At 42.0% G+C, this 19,981-nt stretch overlaps 1 protein-coding gene across 8 annotated transcripts in view; it reads right to left on the minus strand.

The window, feature by feature from the left end:
* tjp1a (tight junction protein 1a) overlaps positions 1–19,981 on the minus strand; it is an 86,423-nt gene that overhangs the window by 7,425 nt on the left and 59,017 nt on the right. For 3 of the 8 annotated variants that reach the window (XM_047581719.1, XM_047581722.1, XM_047581723.1), the window contains 21 exons: positions 18,974–19,030; positions 17,800–17,924; positions 17,541–17,643; positions 17,025–17,352; positions 16,804–16,907; positions 16,224–16,392; positions 15,895–16,027; positions 12,460–12,596; positions 12,117–12,222; positions 11,693–11,843; positions 9,205–9,313; positions 8,876–9,095; positions 8,336–8,520; positions 7,917–8,012; positions 7,144–7,170; positions 4,986–5,068; positions 4,409–4,619; positions 3,752–3,852; positions 3,314–3,664; positions 2,154–2,405; positions 47–880 (listed from right to left, as the gene is read on the minus strand). In XM_047581719.1, the coding sequence (XP_047437675.1) occupies positions 47–880; positions 2,154–2,405; positions 3,314–3,664; positions 3,752–3,852; positions 4,409–4,619; positions 4,986–5,068; positions 7,144–7,170; positions 7,917–8,012; positions 8,336–8,520; positions 8,876–9,095; positions 9,205–9,313; positions 11,693–11,843; positions 12,117–12,222; positions 12,460–12,596; positions 15,895–16,027; positions 16,224–16,392; positions 16,804–16,907; positions 17,025–17,352; positions 17,541–17,643; positions 17,800–17,924; positions 18,974–19,030 (3,882 nt within the window). The remainder of the gene's footprint in view (positions 1–46; positions 881–2,153; positions 2,406–3,313; positions 3,665–3,751; positions 3,853–4,408; positions 4,620–4,985; positions 5,069–7,143; positions 7,171–7,916; positions 8,013–8,335; positions 8,521–8,875; positions 9,096–9,204; positions 9,314–11,692; positions 11,844–12,116; positions 12,223–12,459; positions 12,597–15,894; positions 16,028–16,223; positions 16,393–16,803; positions 16,908–17,024; positions 17,353–17,540; positions 17,644–17,799; positions 17,925–18,973; positions 19,031–19,981) is intronic. The other 5 variants (XM_047581720.1, XM_047581724.1, XM_047581725.1 and 2 more) reach the window with 2 other exon arrangements.

Below are 19,981 nucleotides of genomic sequence, written 5' to 3' on the forward strand. Positions count from 1 at the left end.
ATTGCTAAGCACAAATTATGAACATAGATGAAGCCAAAGAGTTTACCTTGCTTCCAGGTGGATCTGCTGCATCTCTGGCGCGGTCCACGGACACGGAGCGTTTGTTCTCAAACATCTTGACCCGTGTTAGGACTGACTGCGGCCGCATGGCAGGATCATCCTCCTGTTGGTCATCTCTGGCGGGTGCAAGTTTCGGAACGTCAGCAGGGGAGGGCGAGGGGGCTTCTGCCTTAGGAGGAGGTGTGGGGCTGGTTTCAGAGTTCAGAGGAGTAGAGTCATACTGCTGAGGTTTGTAGCCTTTCTGTTGTGTCGTTGGTCCCTGGTTGTAGGCAAACCGCGGGGGAGCGGGCTCTGGGGAGCGGGCAGCTGGTGGGTACGAGTTCAGGTGAGTATCTGGGTCGTAGTGCAGATCAGACACCGGAGCGGGAGGTGGCGGGTCATCGTAACGAACAGGTCCAGGACCTGTGGGTTTACCGTAACGAGGCCGCCCGTCGAATGGCTGATGTGGTGGCGGCTCATCGTAGCGCAGTGGAGGTGGGTACTGGGAATCGGGGCCATCACCATATGGCAAACGGGGATCGTAGGGTTGGGAATTGGCAGTAGAGAGTGACTGGTTGTAGGGGTTCCATTGCTGGTCGAAGTGAGGCACACTGTTCTCGTACGGCGGGTTAGAGTCATAGTTACGGTACTTTGGCTCTGGGTAACCACCTCCACTGCTGACTCCACTGCTGCTGACATCATACCGATTGGGTGGGTGGTCGTAATCTCTGTATGGCTGCTGGTCAGGCTGATACCCCTGCTGATGGCTGTAAGTCGGCGGCTTCACGGTGTGACCAACTCTCCCTGTGTTGTCTGCGCTGTATGGATCCTTCTGAAACATCTACCGGGAAAAAAAAATACACAACAAAGAAAAAGGGTTAAAAGCTGCACAGGACTCACTACCACACTGCACAAATGTAAAACATGTGACATGAAAAACTGGACAGACAAAAGTCAGTAAAAAGTTAAAAGAAACTTTAAAACAAGTCCGTTAAAATAACTGCAGAAGAAGAAATAAGAAGGGAAAGACCTGAAATAGAGAAACTGAGAGGGAGGGGTTATTATATTATATTAAACAGAAATAAGAGCACAGCCAAATGTTGCAGCTTACAAACTTCACAATGTACTCACACTGCAAGTGTAAATTAATCACTAAAATAAAACACAAAAAAAGAACAACAAAGTTGTAAAAAGATGCAACAAAACAATGGGATCCATTTATCTTATGTATGAGAATGTAATATATATAACTATACTGGTAAAACCAAAATATACACGTATATATACACACAGTGAATAAACTTCAAGTCTGTGGTGTCTTCACTCGTAACACATGCACTTCTACACGTGTAGTAGCAAAACAAATGTCACCCATTGTCTTGTTGCAATTATGAGACAACGTAGGCATCCACAATATTAAAAAAATACAAGCACATAACCATTGTACCAAATAAAAAAGTAAAAAAAAGAAAAAAAGAAAAAAAAGAAAAACATGTTTAAAATACTGATATTTGAGAAGTAGCCATTAATTATCCATCCAAATCTCAAGAACATTTGAGTCTCACATGGTCAGATTTTCCCTGCTTGTGGCCAGATGCTGGGCACAACAGAGATAAATTGGCGTGAAAATGAATGGCTACTTTTACAAGTACATTCTGCACCGATAAATACAGCACAAACAGATCTACCTCTAGTGGTTAACAGAGAAAAAAGGCAAACAAGTTGCAGCCATGCAAAGAGGATAAGCAACAGTGCAGGATTCTCACTACCGGCATTTCAGTGCAGCCATCACCTTCAAGCCCACTGCTGTTTACCGGCATTCGCTTGCACTGTGGCATGTGCACAAACACACACACACACAAATAAACAATCCTGCACAGCCTCACTTTCTCTCACACACGCAAACACACGCAACGGCCTCTTCCGGGCAGCACCGTGGTCAGCAGACATGCAGGGCGGAAGGAGAGAGAGAAAGAGAGAAGCATGACAGCAGGAGGCAGGTAGGTAGACAGGCAGCAGCAGCAGCAGCACAGGAGGTCAGCCGAGTCAGACCGAGCCGAGCCGAGCCGAGCCAGACCAGGTCCCGAAGCGTCCATTGGTGGTCAGATGAATACCTTTGGTTCTGAACTGGCCAGTCCAGGATGCAGAGGTTCTGGCGAGATGCTCTGAGGGGCCAGCTCAGGGGTTGGCCTCCTAAGTGAGCCAGCCTCTGGGATGGGGCTTGGGTGGCTGTAGGGAGCTGCAGGAGCCACATCAGGGCTCAGAGCCCCTACAGTTTTTACAGTAACGTCGACAGCAGGGGGCATTGTCTCAGTCAGGGGATCAGGCTGCTGGGAGATGCTAGGGATGGCAGCGGCCTCTGCTTTCTGTGAAGTGGTTCAGAAATGTTTAATAACACGCGCTGACACACTACGGTGCAGCACTCACAAGTGTCACTAGCTTCTGAGCCCCTGTACAACGGCCTGCTCCTCATCTGTACCTACGGCTTAACACTGACGCAAACGGCCAATCACCCGACCTCCACAATTAGCAGTAGCTGTAGACCAATCGATCGCACGTGAGGGTTAGGAATTAGCAGCAGGACAAGTTTTCATCATTGGAGAATACTAATTGGATTTTAATTCTACGGTTACAATACAGGAGTTTTTCCGCTTTTAACACATCATGAGACGACAAAGATAGATTTAGATATCACAACTGCCAATCGGGTATTAATAAATACATTTCACAGGTACACGGGATTAACACTGGCATTTCCAACATGCACATAATACTTTCTGGTGTCGTATTGTCAGAGTCCCAATCATAGGTCAAACAAAGGTAGGAAGTGCACATAGGTGAGTACTTGTACAGACACTTGGACAAACATATACTTTTTTTCTCCCAGTGATATTAGTAACAGTCGCACTGATAAGACAGCTTGTGGTAATACACAGTACCAGAGTAAAACTTATCAACTTCTCCTTTTCAAAAATAAAAAAACACACTCACAAACATCAATCAACAAACACATCGAGGCAAATAGATAAAATAAATATCATAAATATAGATATATATATATATATATATATATTATATATAATTTATATATATTGTGATAAATACCTGACCACAAAAGTTTTCACTTTCCCACTGATATTGTTGTGTAACAGTAGTTAGATGGAATAACTGTAAAAATAAAAAAGTGCCTTCAATAACGCCTCCAGAAAACCCTTCTAACGCACACCACGTCCTCCAGACAACAGGGAAGACGTACAGCTCTCAGAAACGCTACCTGCTGCGGCGCTGGTGCCTTGAACCCAGCTGGGTCGATGCGGTTCAGGGGGTCCGGCTGCACTGTGTGCTGGTAGCCAGCATAGCCCGGGGGCTCCTGGATGACAGGCGGGTCCTCGCGGACGGGCTCCGAGGAGCGGGTGATGGCGGGCTCCGTGGGCGGGCCCACATCATCATTCAGCGTTTCGTCCAGCTCCTGGTCGGTGTAGGCTCCGCCCTCTGTGTCAGTGTCCTCGTAGTCGGAGGTGTGCCGGCTGTCGGTGCTGTACATGGAATACTCACTGCCTGGCGCCGACAGGTAGGAAAGGCGGTCGTCGTGGATATCCAGGTCATCATCAGTTGCCCCATCAGCCTTAGAGAGAAGGAAATTTGAAAGTGGAATTTGAAATAATCCAGGCCAGTCTATGTTTGCTTGTTCGTTTGTTTTTGCATGTCTTACCTTGCCCTCTGAAACCCACACCAGCTGGTTCTGTTGCTGCTGGATCATCTCCTTCAGTCCTCCAAACCAGCCATCATTCATGCTGTTCAAGTTAATCGTTGCTGAAATAAAAAACAAAATAAAAAACAAAACAAATCTCTCCAGTGAGAATTCATTCAGTATTCATCTGTATAAACATATAGAACTCTAGAGACTTTTTCTTGCTGCTTTGACCTTTTACCCATTTTAGAGAGAGTTAAACTTTGCTGGATTCTTTAAGTGTTATATGAAGCATTAACAGTAAAAGACAAACTAAAGATGATGCGTGAAGAATGCACGTTTATACTTCAAATGTGAGCAAAGAGGAATGCTCTCTAGGACTCCATCAATAGATGCTCCTAACGCAAGATCCAAGCACGTTGATGGAGCGAGCGCATGCTGAGTGAAGGGCCTGGGGAGTGTTACTGTGTGACAGTGCTCAACGAGCATTTGTAATGACTTTAACACAACTGAGTAAGGCACAAGTGAAGTGTTGCGACAGCCTCCAACACAACACTGCAGTACTCAACTGTCAAGTGTGTGTAAAATGTGTCTTTGTCCCTTGAGAAGTCTTTCCCAATCAAACCATCTCCTCCTCCAGACTTGTGGATTACATTCTAGTTCGCCCACTGAACTCACTGGTGAAAAGGTGGTGGTTGTTTTTCCTTAATTTGAGGGCTCGGTCATAAAGCTTTCTGGCACTCTTCCTGGACTCAGGGCAGAGCCGGGTCCTCATGTTCTTGACGCCTTGCTTGGTGTCTGGGTTGAGAAACACCACGATGGGATACCACTGAGCGTAGTTCAGACGGTCCACTGCATTGGGGGTGATGTCCAGCACAGCATGCTTGTCCTGCATTCACAAAAATCAAAAACAGAAAAACATTGACACATGCCAGTTAAACCTAGAATTCTACGCAGCTCTTGGTATTTTTTCCACATACTGTGTGCAGCAGATTATGAGGTAAATTTCACAAATTCAATGATTTTCTTAAGTGAACTGTTCTTAAGTGAGCCACAATAAAAATACACAACTTTCCCGAGGTTCAGACACATGGTAGTGTTAAGGAACCCCGTACACCAGAGGGCAGCAGTGAGCTTTGCATTTTTTTTTGTCCTTACCATGTTTTTAATACCACAACAAATCTGTCAAAACACATTTTTCCCTCCGTCCTTCATATTTTTATATCAGCATGGGTGCTTATCTAGTTTCACTCACTCTGTCAATGATCTGTTTAATCGTGTGCAGGCGAATGATGCCAGAGCTTTTCTGGTCGGTTCCAGCATCCCTGGGTTCACTCTCTATGGAAGACAAACGGACACTGTCACTGCATCACATCAGCACGAGAGACCAACAACAATAAACACAGGCTGTGTCCCAATTAGACATCCTTTTGGCGTGCAGTTGTCGACTCCCATAAATAGATCAGTTAATTACAGAACAATAATCTTCGTATAGGAGTGGACAAGTGTGCCTTTATGGACACAGCTAGGTAAAAAAGACAAAATGAGGACAGCAGCCAATTCATGCAGCAGTCATTAGGTTTTTTTTGGGTAGATTTAGGAGATGGAATTAAGTGTTTAATGAATGTGTGTGTGCAAGTGCATGTAGCAGTATAAATTATGGTGCAGGAAATGTGTTATGTGAAGAACACTGCATTAAATATGCACAGACAAGAGCAGGAGGGTCATCTTGGATTAATGAGACTACAGTGTCATTGTAAGCCTTGAGGATTTAAGCAAGGATGTGAAGAGGAGTTTGTGATTCAAACAAAGATAAGCAATGGTTTCCTGCCTAGAAACACAAGGTTCAAAAGAGGGCAGTCATCTGAGCTGGATGTTCAGTACAGTACAGACTCCGACACATGGTGTGGCCGGGCTAAAGTTCTAATAGGACCTATGATCCACAAACACTTCTCATAATTATCAAATAAATTTTGATGCTTTAGAGGAGCAAATAAACATAGCCATGCACGCAGAGTTTCAAGCGTATGCAGCAACGTTTAACACCACATGTGAGCTTGTCTCTGTTTTTCTGCTATTTGAAGGGTCATTTTTGATAGTGACTGAGACATCTGCCGGTTTTCCATCGCTTCATTGCATTAATGAGACCGTGGCAAACACACACACAATCACACACACACACAGACACACACACACACACGAATACAACACTGACGGCATTGTATGAAGAAACTTAATAGCACCACACTTTTAGCGCATGCCCCCTTTTCACTGTAGTTGGAACTTTGCGCCATAAAATAGCAAATACTTTCTTGTGCCCATTTATTTTTGGTCCTGCATTCACTTAGGACAATAACTACACACAAGCAGAGTTTCACCTTATCATATGAAGACCTCACATATATAGAACATCTTTAGTATTTTCAGAGATAATTTTATCCTAGTTCATGCCACCCATGTGCTTAGTCTCATGGGTATTTTTTAAAAACAGGATCCATAATGGTGTAATTTAATGGTCTGAACAAAAATAGATGAATGGGTTTTAGAACTAGCTTAGAAACCACCTTTAATTGGCACTTCCAAAAAAGCCACAGTTTTGGTTTCTTTTTTTAGAGTGATTTCATTCATGAACAAATCGGGGTGGTAAAAAGATGGCGGAGAGGTCAATACATACACAATACATAAAAATTAAATATTCATTGTCTAGTAATTCCTGGCAACTTCCTATTATGTTGTGCATTTACGTGTACATGGGGTTTGTGAAACTTTAAAGAAACCACGACACACATCTCAGTTTGTGCTGCATATTAAAATGCACAGCTTGACATGCAGCTTTGCTGTTGTCATTCTGCATAATTAGACCTGCATTTAGCAGAGGAATACCACTGAATTTAATGATATGATCTTTTCTTCTTGCAGACATTTCCACTGACTAATCTATTTATATAACTAATGACTAGAGAAGCTATCACACTGACACACAGCTACATAGACACAAGTTTCAAATGTTGAGAGTGCTCATGGTTGAACCTTGAACTGATATGTTTTTGTTTACTTTCAATTTGAGCATTAGACTTCACTCCCAGAAAAACAAAACGCAATAACACTCCCAATCACCACAGTGTCTGGGAAGCACATGCTATGTGTCAGTGTGACATTTCTTCATGTCTGCTCTCTTTAGTTTTGCAATACTGGGTGTCACTGCTGAAATACAATGATAGGAGAGTCACTGCCAAATGTCTTAAAAGAAAATTAAATTAAGTGCTATTCCCCTGTATACATCAACCAGGACAAGGCTGTTGTTTAAACATCTACAAAATAGGGAGCTAGCCACCAAACACTAGTTCAGAGATGATCTGCCATTCACTGAATCAAATAAAAGAAATAAAAATTTGATACACTAAGTGACATACTTTCCCCTCCTTGTTGTTGCTGTGTTTCTGAAAAGAAAATACAGTTACACAGACATCACTGGAGTGGTGCAAACAAAACATCAAGGAATGGAAACACTGTTTTACGTGGGTGCGTTCTGAATGTTTATCTGGTTGCACTGGCATGAGCAGAGCACTTCCAAGTAATTTCAATTCAGTACTGAGTGTCAAAATAAAAAACCACACACTAAAGACGCTTCAAATGTGAAGAAGTAAGGGGAGGTGGATGAAGACTGAAACTAAAATGTTTTCAGCTCTACTTCAAGTCTGAGAGAGTGAAAGAAAATCAGGAAGAGGGACAATATAAAATCCTGACTAACCTGATCAACAGATTTACTGAAACAAACTGGAATTAGTTAGTAGTAGTAAAACTACTACTGGCAAAAGAGAAACTTAAAAGGCAAATTATATGGGTCCAACTGTCTATAGGTTGTAACTACATAGGAAAGACAGGGGTTGTCTTTACACTCCTACAGCATTTCATGTATGTATTTACCGTACTATCATCTGACCTGGTATATTTACTTTCTACACTACCTTGGTTCCAAAGAGCATTAACACATATGCACAGACATTTCAAGCTATACATACATTTTAAAATATATAGGCTACATACAAGAGACACAGAGCCAACAGGGACGTAACAGTAATGGGTAACTAAAGTAAATAAGTAAAGTCTGATCTCAGACCAAAACACACAGTAGGAAACTACACAAAACATTGGACAGAGAGACGGAGCTTTTTTTATTACTTACTTGCTAGTTCAAAAATGTCTGGCTCCTCCCTGGCCAGTTTCTCTCTGGCCACATCTGCTATTGGTCCAAAGATAACTACAGGCCTCAGGAACCCAGCTGTGTTAGAAGGGGATCAAGATCACCAACGGTTAGCATGACGCAAAACTAGCCACTAATGTGGCTGACAGTCTTTTACATTACCTGTGCACTTAAATATCTATGCTGTGCTCTTAGGTTTACATATCATCAAATTCACAATTTATTCAGTGCTTACAAAGATCTTACAGATCTAAGACCAAGCTTAAGGGACAACAGTATGTTTGTTTCAGTTGTAATAAATCGGTTTAATTCTTTGTAAATTATTGTCCTACAATAAAAAGAAAATCAAATCAAGTGTCTTCACTTTATTGCTGTAACTACCTTGGCCTCTGTACTCTTACCTTCCCTCAGCACTACTCTCTCATAGGCAGGGAACTTGGTCTGAACCGGCTGGGCTGACAGGTCTTCCCTGCTTTTCCGCAAATTCCTCTTAGAACTTCGCAGTCCTCTGAATCTCCAGAAGTCTGCTCGGTCACCCCCTGGTGTTTTAGGGAGGGTGTACTGCACACTGGAAAGCTGCTCCGCTCTGGACAGGAAAGAGTGGGTGTAAGGTCAGCCTAAAGGATTTCAGTCAAAACTACAATCTAACTGTACTGGGTTGTAAATGGGCGTCCGGTCATGATAAGGATTCACTGACTGAAGACATGTTGAGGATACCCTGACTTCAAATCAGTATAAATCGTAATAAATGTGCAAAAAGCAACAAAAAGCAGAATAACTGAGCAGCTGTTAAAAATAAAACTCTGTACTCAAACCTTCCCTTCCAACCGTCAGATGTACCACAATGCTTCTAATTCCTACTGCCTCTGCCCTCGCCCATTCATCAAGTGCCAGAACAAGCTGTACAGGTATTAAAAGGTGTGACCTCAAACATCTTTTACCTGTTCTTGTTAGGGATGATGCCCCTTTCCACCTCCTGGTGGTTCTTGCCGATACGGATAGCGAGCCAGGAGCCTAATTTGCCATTGTAGAGTGTATCCACCACGCGGAATACCTCGCCTTTGTTGAAGCTCAGCCCATACGGCGACTCCTTTTCATATTCAAAATGCGTCCGAATGTAGAAGGAGTCACCCACGTCTGATTCCACTATCCTCCGATACACTGGAGCAAAACAGAACAGAAGAGAAGTGATTAAAGTGTTAGAGAGCAGGTTTTGTGGTTTGGTTCTGATGAGTTTAGGAACACAGCACTACACCCTGACAACACTCACCATCCTTTTTCTTCTGGGCCAGAATAGTAACCTCTTCTCCTCTTGGGAGATCCAGCAGAAACAGCACAGCCTCCTCCCGGATGATATTAGCAAAGTCCACATTGTTCACCTACAGATGCAGAGACAGAACAAATAAATTCAAGGTTCTTTTTTAAATCTGGTCGACTACACCAATTTGAATCTTTCAGTGGGGTTCGGGTTAGCGGAATAATCAGAAGGACTGTTGAAAGCTGCAAGGCTGAACTGTGACACCTTTTTTGCCTTTCTGCAACTTTCATTTGTTTTTTGACCAAAGCTTTCACTCAGCTTCTATCTTAAAGAACACAAGGGAAAAAAAGAAAAGAAAAACAGAAGCAGGGCGATGCACTCCCCCCACAGCCGAGCAGCCTACCCCTGATCTCCTGCTGCTGTCCTGAACACAATTACTGCTGTTTATTGACTCTGCCTGTGGGTCAGCAGGGGGACCAGAAACACGTGGACTGAGTCACTGAACCTCAGAAAGACACCTTTATCTTTCCCAGAAACAAGGGCTTGACGTCTTTATCTCCAGCTAGCACACCGTGACCAAAGGGAAGCCAGCTTAAGATGGAAAACAATATACTGGAAGTCTTCAAGATGTGTTTGTTCAGTGGGGAGGACATATGCAAACACAAGGAGAGGGCTGCAGTGTTGGGTGGGAGGAATACAAGATGTTTTACATGCATCAACGGAAGGTGACAAAACACAGTGACAAAAGAGATCTGTGTATCAGATACAGTTTGTGGAGGTTAGTTTCATACTGAAAACAGCAGAGCTACGTACCAAGGCTGTGAATGAATAATTGTTAAAAGAAAATACAGAAATCTGGAAGAAGACGAAGGACAGAGTGTAGCTGTCAGAAAAATAAATACAGACTTTCTAAGTTGTGTCACTAGGTTGATGCCTATGTTAAACAAGCATTTTTAAGCACAGCCCATGAGCAAGCAGAGAAGAGCTGTCCAGGAGCAGAAGTACTCTGATTACAAGCTTCAGACATTAATACTAAAGTGATACTGGAAGTGAAGTATTTCAGTTTCAGTTTCACTCCTTACTAGTAGAAGTCCGTGTTAGTGGCGGTTACCACTGACGGATTTCCTAGACTGATGACATGTATGCAACTGTATTTAGGAACATCTGTTATTGTTTATCAACTCTTTCCAGCAGCTAGAGAAACAGTTAACAAGTCAATCCACCATGCATCAGGTATGAGGACTATTTTCTATGAAACCAATGTGACTCCATTTTAAAAAAGATCAATAATGCCACAGGGTGTGGTGCTAACTGAGCCTGACTTTTAATATAACCAGGTCGATTTGTTTTATTACCGTACAGAAAAACAATGTCCACCATTTAATTATTAATTTATTGTTGACAGGGCCGACTACTGGTAAAGGACAAAATTAGCATCACTGCTAAGGACAATCACTGGTTACTCTGTTGCACACAGTAAGTTGAACTACACAGAAAGTACGACACTGCTGTATAAACAAGTCAGAATGGATCCAACACTGACATCAAGAGGGTTTCCATCATCCCAACAACAATGTTTCTCTAGTGTCCAATGAAACAGACAGTCAACTGTTCCAAGGTCAGAATGGAAAAAGGACCTCTATTGTGTCCTCACATTGGAAACAAGGAGAGTTCTGACATAAAGCACAGCCTGGGAATGACTCATATTGACACATTGTACGGTATTCCCTCTTTATACAGAAGTAAACCAATTGTGGCCTTGGATCACATAAGTTCACCATTTATTGTCTAAGTTAGTGTGGGCAGCTATGGCTTCTCTATTTTTACAATAACACCAGATGTTCCACCCACTTTCAGTTAAGTGAAAAAATGTGCAACAGTTGATACTTTCCAAAATATGTGACTGAACTCTGAAAACAATAGCTTAGAAATGTCATTTTAGGTACAAAATACTAAGCCGGGATAGAGCAATTACATCGCATTAAAATGAAAACATCTACACTGGACGTTACTCATTACTTTAACAATAACTGCAGTTGTGACAGCTTCCGTATCTAAATATGTATCATGTACACGAGGGTTGAGTGGTATGTTAAATATTCCAATTTGGCCAACAACTGCCAACTTTCAATATATTCACAGATGTGTGTAGTGTTTTTAACCACAGCTAAAAGAGTTATGTTATGTTGCCTTCACCTTCCATCCTCACACATTAGCCATCTTAATTAATAATGGAAATAATAATTGTATTGATGCATTATAGCCTATAGCATACTCTTCTTTAATGTGACATAATAAATAACCTTAAAATGTAAAGATACGCAATAAGCTGTAAAGATCAATTAATCAACTATTCAACAGTAGGAGGAGGCAAACCATTAAATTAGCAAAATGAAATGACAGCAACTACATGCTCACATCTAAAAGCTGGTGAAGCATATACAGTACATAGACAATACACTTGGCTTTTTTGTTGCTTAAGTAATGGAGTGTAACATACCCTGAGAATCTGGTCCCCCTCCTCCAGCCCCTCCTTGGCTGCAGGACTGTCTTCCAAAACTCCTGCCACAAAAATTCCCACGTCGTTCCCTCCAGCTAACCGCAGGCCGACACTCTCTCCCTTCTTGAACTTGACCAGCTTCATACTTGGCCTGCAGGAAAACACAGGTAGAGAGATCGAGTTAAGTAAAGAGGTCAGCAATGCACAATAACACAAAAGCTCAGCCAGCTATTCAAGCATAGCATAGGCTACTCAAAGCCAAAAAGAGTAAGGTAAATGGGCTCACTCATGTTTACCAGTGACTAGTAGAAGTTAATTCCTATTTTTTACATAAATATCAGCAGCAGATATACAGTATACGCATTAGGCCTAGCGTGCATTCATTATTGTACAGTGACTTGATAGACAACAACTGGACGTTTACCTGAGAATGCTGTCATCATGAGCAGCACTTGGTACAGGGGCGTCTGACGGGCTGACAGGAAGATCCACGTCAGGCTGACCAGGCTGTGCATACACTGGCTTTGGTTCTGGCACACATAGGAGAAGAATGTCACACTTACACACAAAGAAAGAAAACACTGAGCTCTCAAAACTGCATCACATTTGCTTCTGCTTATGGTAAAGATAGCTAGCTAAATGTAAGTACCACCTTAATTAATACCAGACACAATAATATACTCCACTTGAATTAAGGCTATGAATTAAGATGTAAGGCAGTGAAAGAAGTCAATGTTAGAAACTACAGTAATTCCTTTTTCTTTTACCAGGCAGTGGAGGTAACTGTTTGTCATCTCTGGAGCTGGCCTGGTCGCTGGCCTGAGACAAGACACCATCATCAGAGCTTTTGACCGGTGTGGACATGGCTGGTTTGGATACGCGTTCCTCATCTCGACTCCGATGACTAAAATAAATACAAACACACGACAGTTCGGTAAGAGTGGATTGTCAGTGCTATAAACGATCCCAGTTTGAAGCAGGTAGTCTATATTAATGAACAGTTTAAATGTGTTGACGGCGAGTGTAAGAATGACCTGTGTTCTGTGTTTACTGGTAGTTTTGCATTGCACTGACATTACCAGGAAGAGACAGACAATAATAATGAACCCAAAAGGAAATAGCATAGACCATGGATTACGTCATAGGGTACATGTACAAAAAAGTTTAATGAAAAGACAATAAGCAATTAACGTAAGGATGTGCAGCTCTGTCAAGAACAGTGTGCACGTTCACCACTGTTTGTGGTTTGTTGTGTGTTCTTAATGATGCATGTTTGTCTTTCTTTTGAATTGTACAGTCTTTGTAATGTGTCAACACACATGTGACCCTCGACATTCCAACCAGGGTTCAAAAGAAGGAGACAGAGCTTATGAATGTTTTATTTTCCAAGTTACAGTGATTGATATAAACTCCCATATTACCAACCACACACCATCCTTTCCAATAAAAGCACACTGACAGAAATAGAAAAATCTGACCATGTCTCCCAACATAAATTCAAGTTCGGATACTTTTCAGCCTGAGTTCCTGTTTAACCTGGATAAAATAAATAAGGAAAAACAGCATGTGTGAGCCTAGCAAGTTATGTCTAACAGGGTAGAAAGGGCTCTGCTGCTTAAAACAATGGTTGAATTCCAATGTGGTCACATGACTGCCTTCTGGCACAGTACTTGAGCTGCAGTCAAAAGCTTTTGTACAAGAACATGAAGGTGCAGGCTGTGCCACCAGCTCAGACTGCACAACTTCCCTCATGTCTGGCCTTCCATGTTTTTCTCTCATGCAGTATAAAAATATAGAGTGCAGCGAAAATATGCAATGTAGCTGTGAATGCATTAATACAAGTAAACTCTGTAAAACCAAAGGCAACTAAAGTGTGTGCACATCCACTTAAACTCAAACGACTTATTCTCAGGATCAAACTTGTTAGCTGTGCAGCTGCACTTATTTTGAAAAGCACAGTTTGTTCTTTTTCTTGGTCCTTGAATTTATCCAGCAGTTTTCACTACAATTCCGCTTCATAAATTAAGCTGGCTTGTGCAATTTTACGTCAGCAGAACAGGCAGAACAGCAGAACTGTTTTAGAGAAGGGTAAATAAGAACTGCATTCCAAGAATAAATAACAGAATTGTAATGGGAGAAGGAGACTTGTAGTGTGAGAAAGAGAGGAGGGGGGGGAGAGAGAAACAGAGCAATAGCGAGGGACAGAGAGCGAGAAAGAGAGCGGTGTGGCCTAAATCTGCTGCTCCTTGCTGCAGAATGGCTTCTAAAACAGGCATCACACTGACAAACGCTTTCTGACAGAACCCTCTGTTTAATCTTTTCGCAGATTTTTACAGTTTGGGTACAGGAAAGAATTAAAGGACCAGGAGAAAAGTGGCTGCATAGCCAGGCCACAATCTCTACACTGCAAAACAGTACTGGTCTCTATGATAATATATTCACTCACAAGGCCTTCAACATTTAAAGGATAAAACCCAACAGAAATAATTAGATATCCAAGACCAGAATTCCACTCTTGTCTAACAACCTTATAACTAAAACTACTTAATATTTATATTAAAAATATATATATAAAAATGAATTACTCACACAAATGTTTCTGTAAGTTGAACCATGATGCCTATAAACAAAGAATACTCAAGCTGAGAGGGACTTAATGAAGGACTTTTTTAATGAACTGTCGTATTCCAAAATCTCAACCAGTGTTGTGTCCTGTTGTAAAGAATGCCTCTAAGTCCTACGGCCAATCAGCTTTAGTGAACCATCTGGCTTGGGGCAAAGCACTGTGGGAAGTATGTCAAATTCCTTTTACCCCTCATAAAGTCGGAGATAGTAACAACGTTCCCTTACATCACAGTCTGACAGGGAAAGATTCAGTTACTTCTTAAAACACAACTATGCGAGATGCAGGTGACGGTTTTGACGGTTGACATTAAAAATGATACACACAAAAAAAATTCAATTTAACATCTAGTGTGGTCAAGTGGGAGAAAATGCAGCTCAAATATTACGGCGACAGGTGCTCAAAACAAAGACGCAGGCCTGTTGTCAGACAGATGCATTCACTTACATTGGAAGCAACCTGTGCAACAATGACCCAGCCCTCATCCTGCATTGAAACAAGTTAGGTTATTTGACAGTTTGCCACGATAAACCATTTAATGAAATGCCAGGGCACATGTTAATCTGATATGACTGGCAAGCAACTACCAAGTCAAGCAGTTAAACAAGTAGCAGCATAGTGAACTAACTAAGTATTTGCCCTTTAGTATTGGCACCTCACAGTCACTCATCCATCTCATCAAAATTAGTGAAACTTGAAGAAAACTGCCACCACTTTTAACTCAATCAATGGGTATTTTGCTACATAGGCCGGTGACTGTTTAGTCCAGGACAAGTGATTGAGGGTCTCTGACGTGACTGACCACACAATATCAGAATGATTTACTTAGGGCTGTTGACAGGAAACAAAAAAATCCTCTGTCTTTTGTCACTGCAGTCGATGACAGAATCAGTATAGTGATGAATCTGCTCAAGTTCCCAGTTCTGTTGATAAATTGATTTAACATCTGTGATCCGATCCCCTGAGATTTCCAAGTGCCACACTAACTCAGAGAACCTGTAGTCACTTGTGTGTCTATCTGGAGCTGCTCTTTTGCCGTCTACTGGTCTACTACAAAAGCTATGCAACCTCTAATCTACAAGATCGATAACTTACTGGAAGCTCCATGTGTTGGAAGGAAAGGAAAAAGACAAAGGCAGCAAAGAGATTTCAAAATGGATCAAATTCAAAGAGTTTTCAGCTGGCCCTGTGATCTGTGAATGTGACCTGTGAAATTCTGAAGAATAAAACAGTGTTTGGTCTTACATGAACTTAGCTTTCCATTTCATTCTAATTTCAGAAGAAGACCTTGGTCAACCTAGAGATGGATCAATCCCCCCCTCTACCCCAGCTCAATGCCAGAAAAAGCCATTACTGGAACTCATTGATGGCTCCAGGGGGAGTGTGATGGTTTATGCATGTTACTCATGTTATTGATTGGTGGACAGTGCTAACTCAGCACCCACGCACCTGTAGGTGAGAACATGATGTATGAAGTTGGAGTGGGTGGGAGTGTGGACCTATGACTCTGTCATGTGTGACAGCTGTGTCTCATCACCAGATTTGCAGCCAGATGTGTGTGCGTGCGTGTTTCGCCTACCTGCCGTTGCTGATCTGCCGAGGAGAGTGACGGAGATGGTCCGATGTCTCAGGCCTGTCAGGTGAACGTGATCGACCTCGCCCATGGGACCGATTGGAATGGTCTGATGTCAGTGAATGTATTTCTGAAATGTCTGCGAAATGCAAATTAAGAATTTATTAGCATTTCATCAATGACATCAATCAAAATGAAAAATAATTAAGTATAAACATGTGTTTAAAAGGATTTTTTTGTGATTTTTTGTAATGTTTTTTTTAATTTTTTAATTCAGTCACACATTTATAGTTGAGTGCAAGCATCATCCAATAAGGCAATACTACATGTCTCACCGTCTCTGTCGGAGTTATTGGCTGATGGGATGCTGTCATCAAGGTCAGGAATGTTGAGCAGCGTGGCTCGCTCATCTCTCTGCACCACCATCTTCAGCTTGCCCTTTGACCTTTCAATCAGTTTCTTGGCATCTATCAGTGATAGGTTCTCTGTAACTGTGCCATTGATCTGCCAGAGGAAGAGGAGCAGGTCTTTCAGTTTCACATCCGTTTTTTTCTATCACAATGTGCTTTTGAATAGTAAGTGATCATCTCAAAGTAAAGACTTTGTCTCCTCTTCTCAGTTAAATTGGATTCTGAATGTGTTTCTCTGCCACTGAGTAAATAAATAAATGTAAGGAATAATGGACTTGGTGGTAATCCTGAGTCTGCATACTAATGCATACAACCCCTTGCTGCAAATCACAGATTGACTATCGATGGTGAACATTTTCAGTAACAAGGAGATCATATACTCTTGTGTTAGCTAAATTCTCTTATTATTTCTTCCCATTATTACTAATAAAACGCTAATTTTACCATTACTGCATTTAATCCACTTCAAAACACTCACGCATCCAACTCCTCTCTTTTCTCTGACCTTAAGAACAACATCTCCCTCCTGGATGTTTCCATCTCTGGCAGCGAGGCTCTCTGGAGAGATGTCTTTCACAAAGATGTGGCTGGCCAGTCGCAATCCATATTCTGTGTTCAAAGGGGATGAGCATAAAACATTAAAAGTTTATCCATCACATCATATAAATTGGATGCCTCCTCAGTATGTACAGTCAGTTTCAGATGCTTGGACACAGCACTGCCCACCTTCATTTTTCCGAGACTTTACAAGGGTGACCTTGGAAGGCCTGGGTGGAGCAGAAGAGGCTTGTGATCTACGATCAGAGCGCGGCGACACGCTTCTCTCCCGTGAGGCACTGTGATCCCTCCTCCCACTGTTGCTACGCTCACGATCTTGACGCCTGCCTGTGCCTGTGCCTCCGCTCGCTCCTCCGTAGGCACTTTGGCCACCACGAGCGGTGTGGGGATCGTAACCATCTTCCTCATCACTGTCTTCCTCCTCGTGCTCCGACATAGTCTCTCTGTCTCCTGGCCGTGAGACTGGGATTTGTACTTTCCTTTTCCTGCGAATGGTCTTGACAAATAGGATGTTTTATATGTCATAGGGTTAGATATTTACTTTGCAGACACACCTGAAAAACACTTGACGCCTCATTAACACGGAAAAGGATTTCTGACTGTCGGTACCACAATCTCATGGTTAACTGTGAAAATATTTCACGTTAATTGAAATTTATGAAATATAATATGTGTTGAACTTACTATCTTTGCATTTTTGCCACTCTTGCGAAGTTGCTGAACAGCATAGGCATGCTCTACATTGTCCATAGAGACTGCATTGACCATCACTACTCGATCATTTTCTCTGAAAAAATGATTATGAACAATGCATCAACAACATTAAACAATCATGAATCTACATTGCTCATAAAAACTGTTCTATATTTAATTTCTAACACATATCAACATTGGCCACTATAAAATAAACAAAAGTATGATGACAATACAGGGCAGAACTTACTGTAGCAGACCCTCTGCGGGGCCTCCTTTCAACACATCAGAAATCACAATGGATGTCTCTCCGCTCTGGAAATGAGGGTTGTCTCGTCCACCTGAGATGGCGATGCCAAACCCAAATCCTGGGGCCTACACACAATGAAATACACACAAAACTGATTGATACAGCAGAGACAGCAGATACATTAGACGTGTATCTGTGACTGCTGTAAACTTGTGCGTATAGGTTCTCCTCAGTGTAACCGTCATCAAAAATGCAGTGAAGGACGGCTGGTCTTCAACCAGACATGCTGCATTATGTGCAACCCAAATTTCAGCATTTACTATATGATAATTGCATGTTTCAAATTGAGAATAAAATAATCACAACAAAGTCATACAAGTTTGCTAGTTGGCTTCCATTGAGGTTTTTGAGCGTGCCACGTGATGTAAATGGCTAATCGTACAACCACAACAATACAGAAGAGCTTGAAGGCTGGGAGCCGCAGGTCACAGTGGGCCGCTCCTTCAGCCTCAATAAAGCCGCTTCTAATTAGATTATCGTAAGCAGCCCCGTCTAGACAGGTGCTCTACGCAATCCCACGACACAGCAGCATCAACTACCTCAAGTTTACAGCCTCAATTTGTGCTTCCAGAAATTAGCGTACGGTAACACAGTGAGTAAACTCAATTATTCCCAAGGGATCAGGGCTTCGAATAGTTTGAAAGTAAATCAGATGATGATGATTACACCACAGGGGGTGGTCAATGACATTCACTGTCAGCAATTGAATTTAAGAAGCACAATCTATCATTGTTACAAACAAAAATCACATGGACTACTATAACGATGTCCCTCTTTTTTCTGGAGTTCTATTAAGAAGAAGGAGCATTTTGCCAACAGGAAGGAAATGAAATGAAGTAGTAAGGAAGTGGATGCTGATTTCTGTCTTCCTTAGCCATGTTTCCTGCCATCTGGATTCCCTGACTATTGTTTCACTGCCACACATCCTGCTGCTACAGCTGTGCCTCTCAGCACAGAGAGAAAAGAGACATGGCTGGGCAGAAGACAGCAAGGAACAGGGGGGGAAAATGTGAAGAACACGTAAGACATGCTACAGGATTAGGATGCGAGCGAAGATGGGAAAAGACTAAGGAGAAGAAAAGGGAGGAGTGGATTAAAAGAGGTGAACACTTACCCTGTGAAGGGTCACTGTGTGCTGTTCCCATATGACCGTTTCCTCCATTGCTGCACTCTGCAACACAAGACATGAGAGGGAGAGGATCAGTATCCGGTGTCATCTTTGTGAAGCCGTTTTGATTTGTTTTCTTTGGTCTGTTTAAGGTTTTGAGTTAACTCTGGTCATAGTATTGGTGTGTAGTGTTTTGTTACATATACATAATAGATTAAGGGAGAATATTCAAGTCTTATACATAAAAAACATAAAATGATCAGAGTTAACTCTTCTAAAATGTTAGGAAGGCGTGTGCATGCCAATCTGCTACATACAAGAAAGATGGTATACTACTGGATTTACAATATACTGTATATACACACATATATATACACAACTTATAATGACCACACCAGTCTATAAAGTACATACAGTACACATTTCAATAACCTGTTTTCTTTCAGTAGACACAGTGCTTGTTTGGTTACCAGCAATGCCAGCTCTCTAACTTATTTGCATGACTAAGCCCTGGAGTTCCAAAAGTCAACATGGGAAAAGATTATGAATGACAGCAGTATGAGTAAAGTGCTGGCAGAGACTGAGTGAGCCCTAAAAACACTGAGTGAACATTCCTATATTATTTCTGGATGGGTTATCTGAGTAGAGCTGAAGCAACTAAAGTCTTTAGCCGCTCCTGTGTCCTGCCATGCTGGATTAAACTGATTCTAGGCAAGCATGTTTGGCTTTTCCTAATTGAATGATATTCTCTTTAGGCAAGATTCATCTTGTAGAACAGACTCTCTTTTACTCTTATTTTATTCATGTGTTTCATGTGAATTCTCTGTTGCCGCTTCCTTCACGTAAGGCACGGGGAATACCACAGAACTCCCATTAGGGACGACAAGTACTGTAATAATGTTTATGAGGTTAAGTGGGCACCCTTCAATTTGTTGATGTATCATTACTGTTTATTTAAACTGCCATACATCCAGCTTTAAATTACAGCTTCACTCTGCTCCTCTCCAGCTGATG

Source organism: Mugil cephalus, chromosome 3 (assembly GCF_022458985.1).
Source record: "Mugil cephalus isolate CIBA_MC_2020 chromosome 3, CIBA_Mcephalus_1.1, whole genome shotgun sequence".
NCBI classification, from domain to species: domain Eukaryota; kingdom Metazoa; phylum Chordata; class Actinopteri; order Mugiliformes; family Mugilidae; genus Mugil; species Mugil cephalus.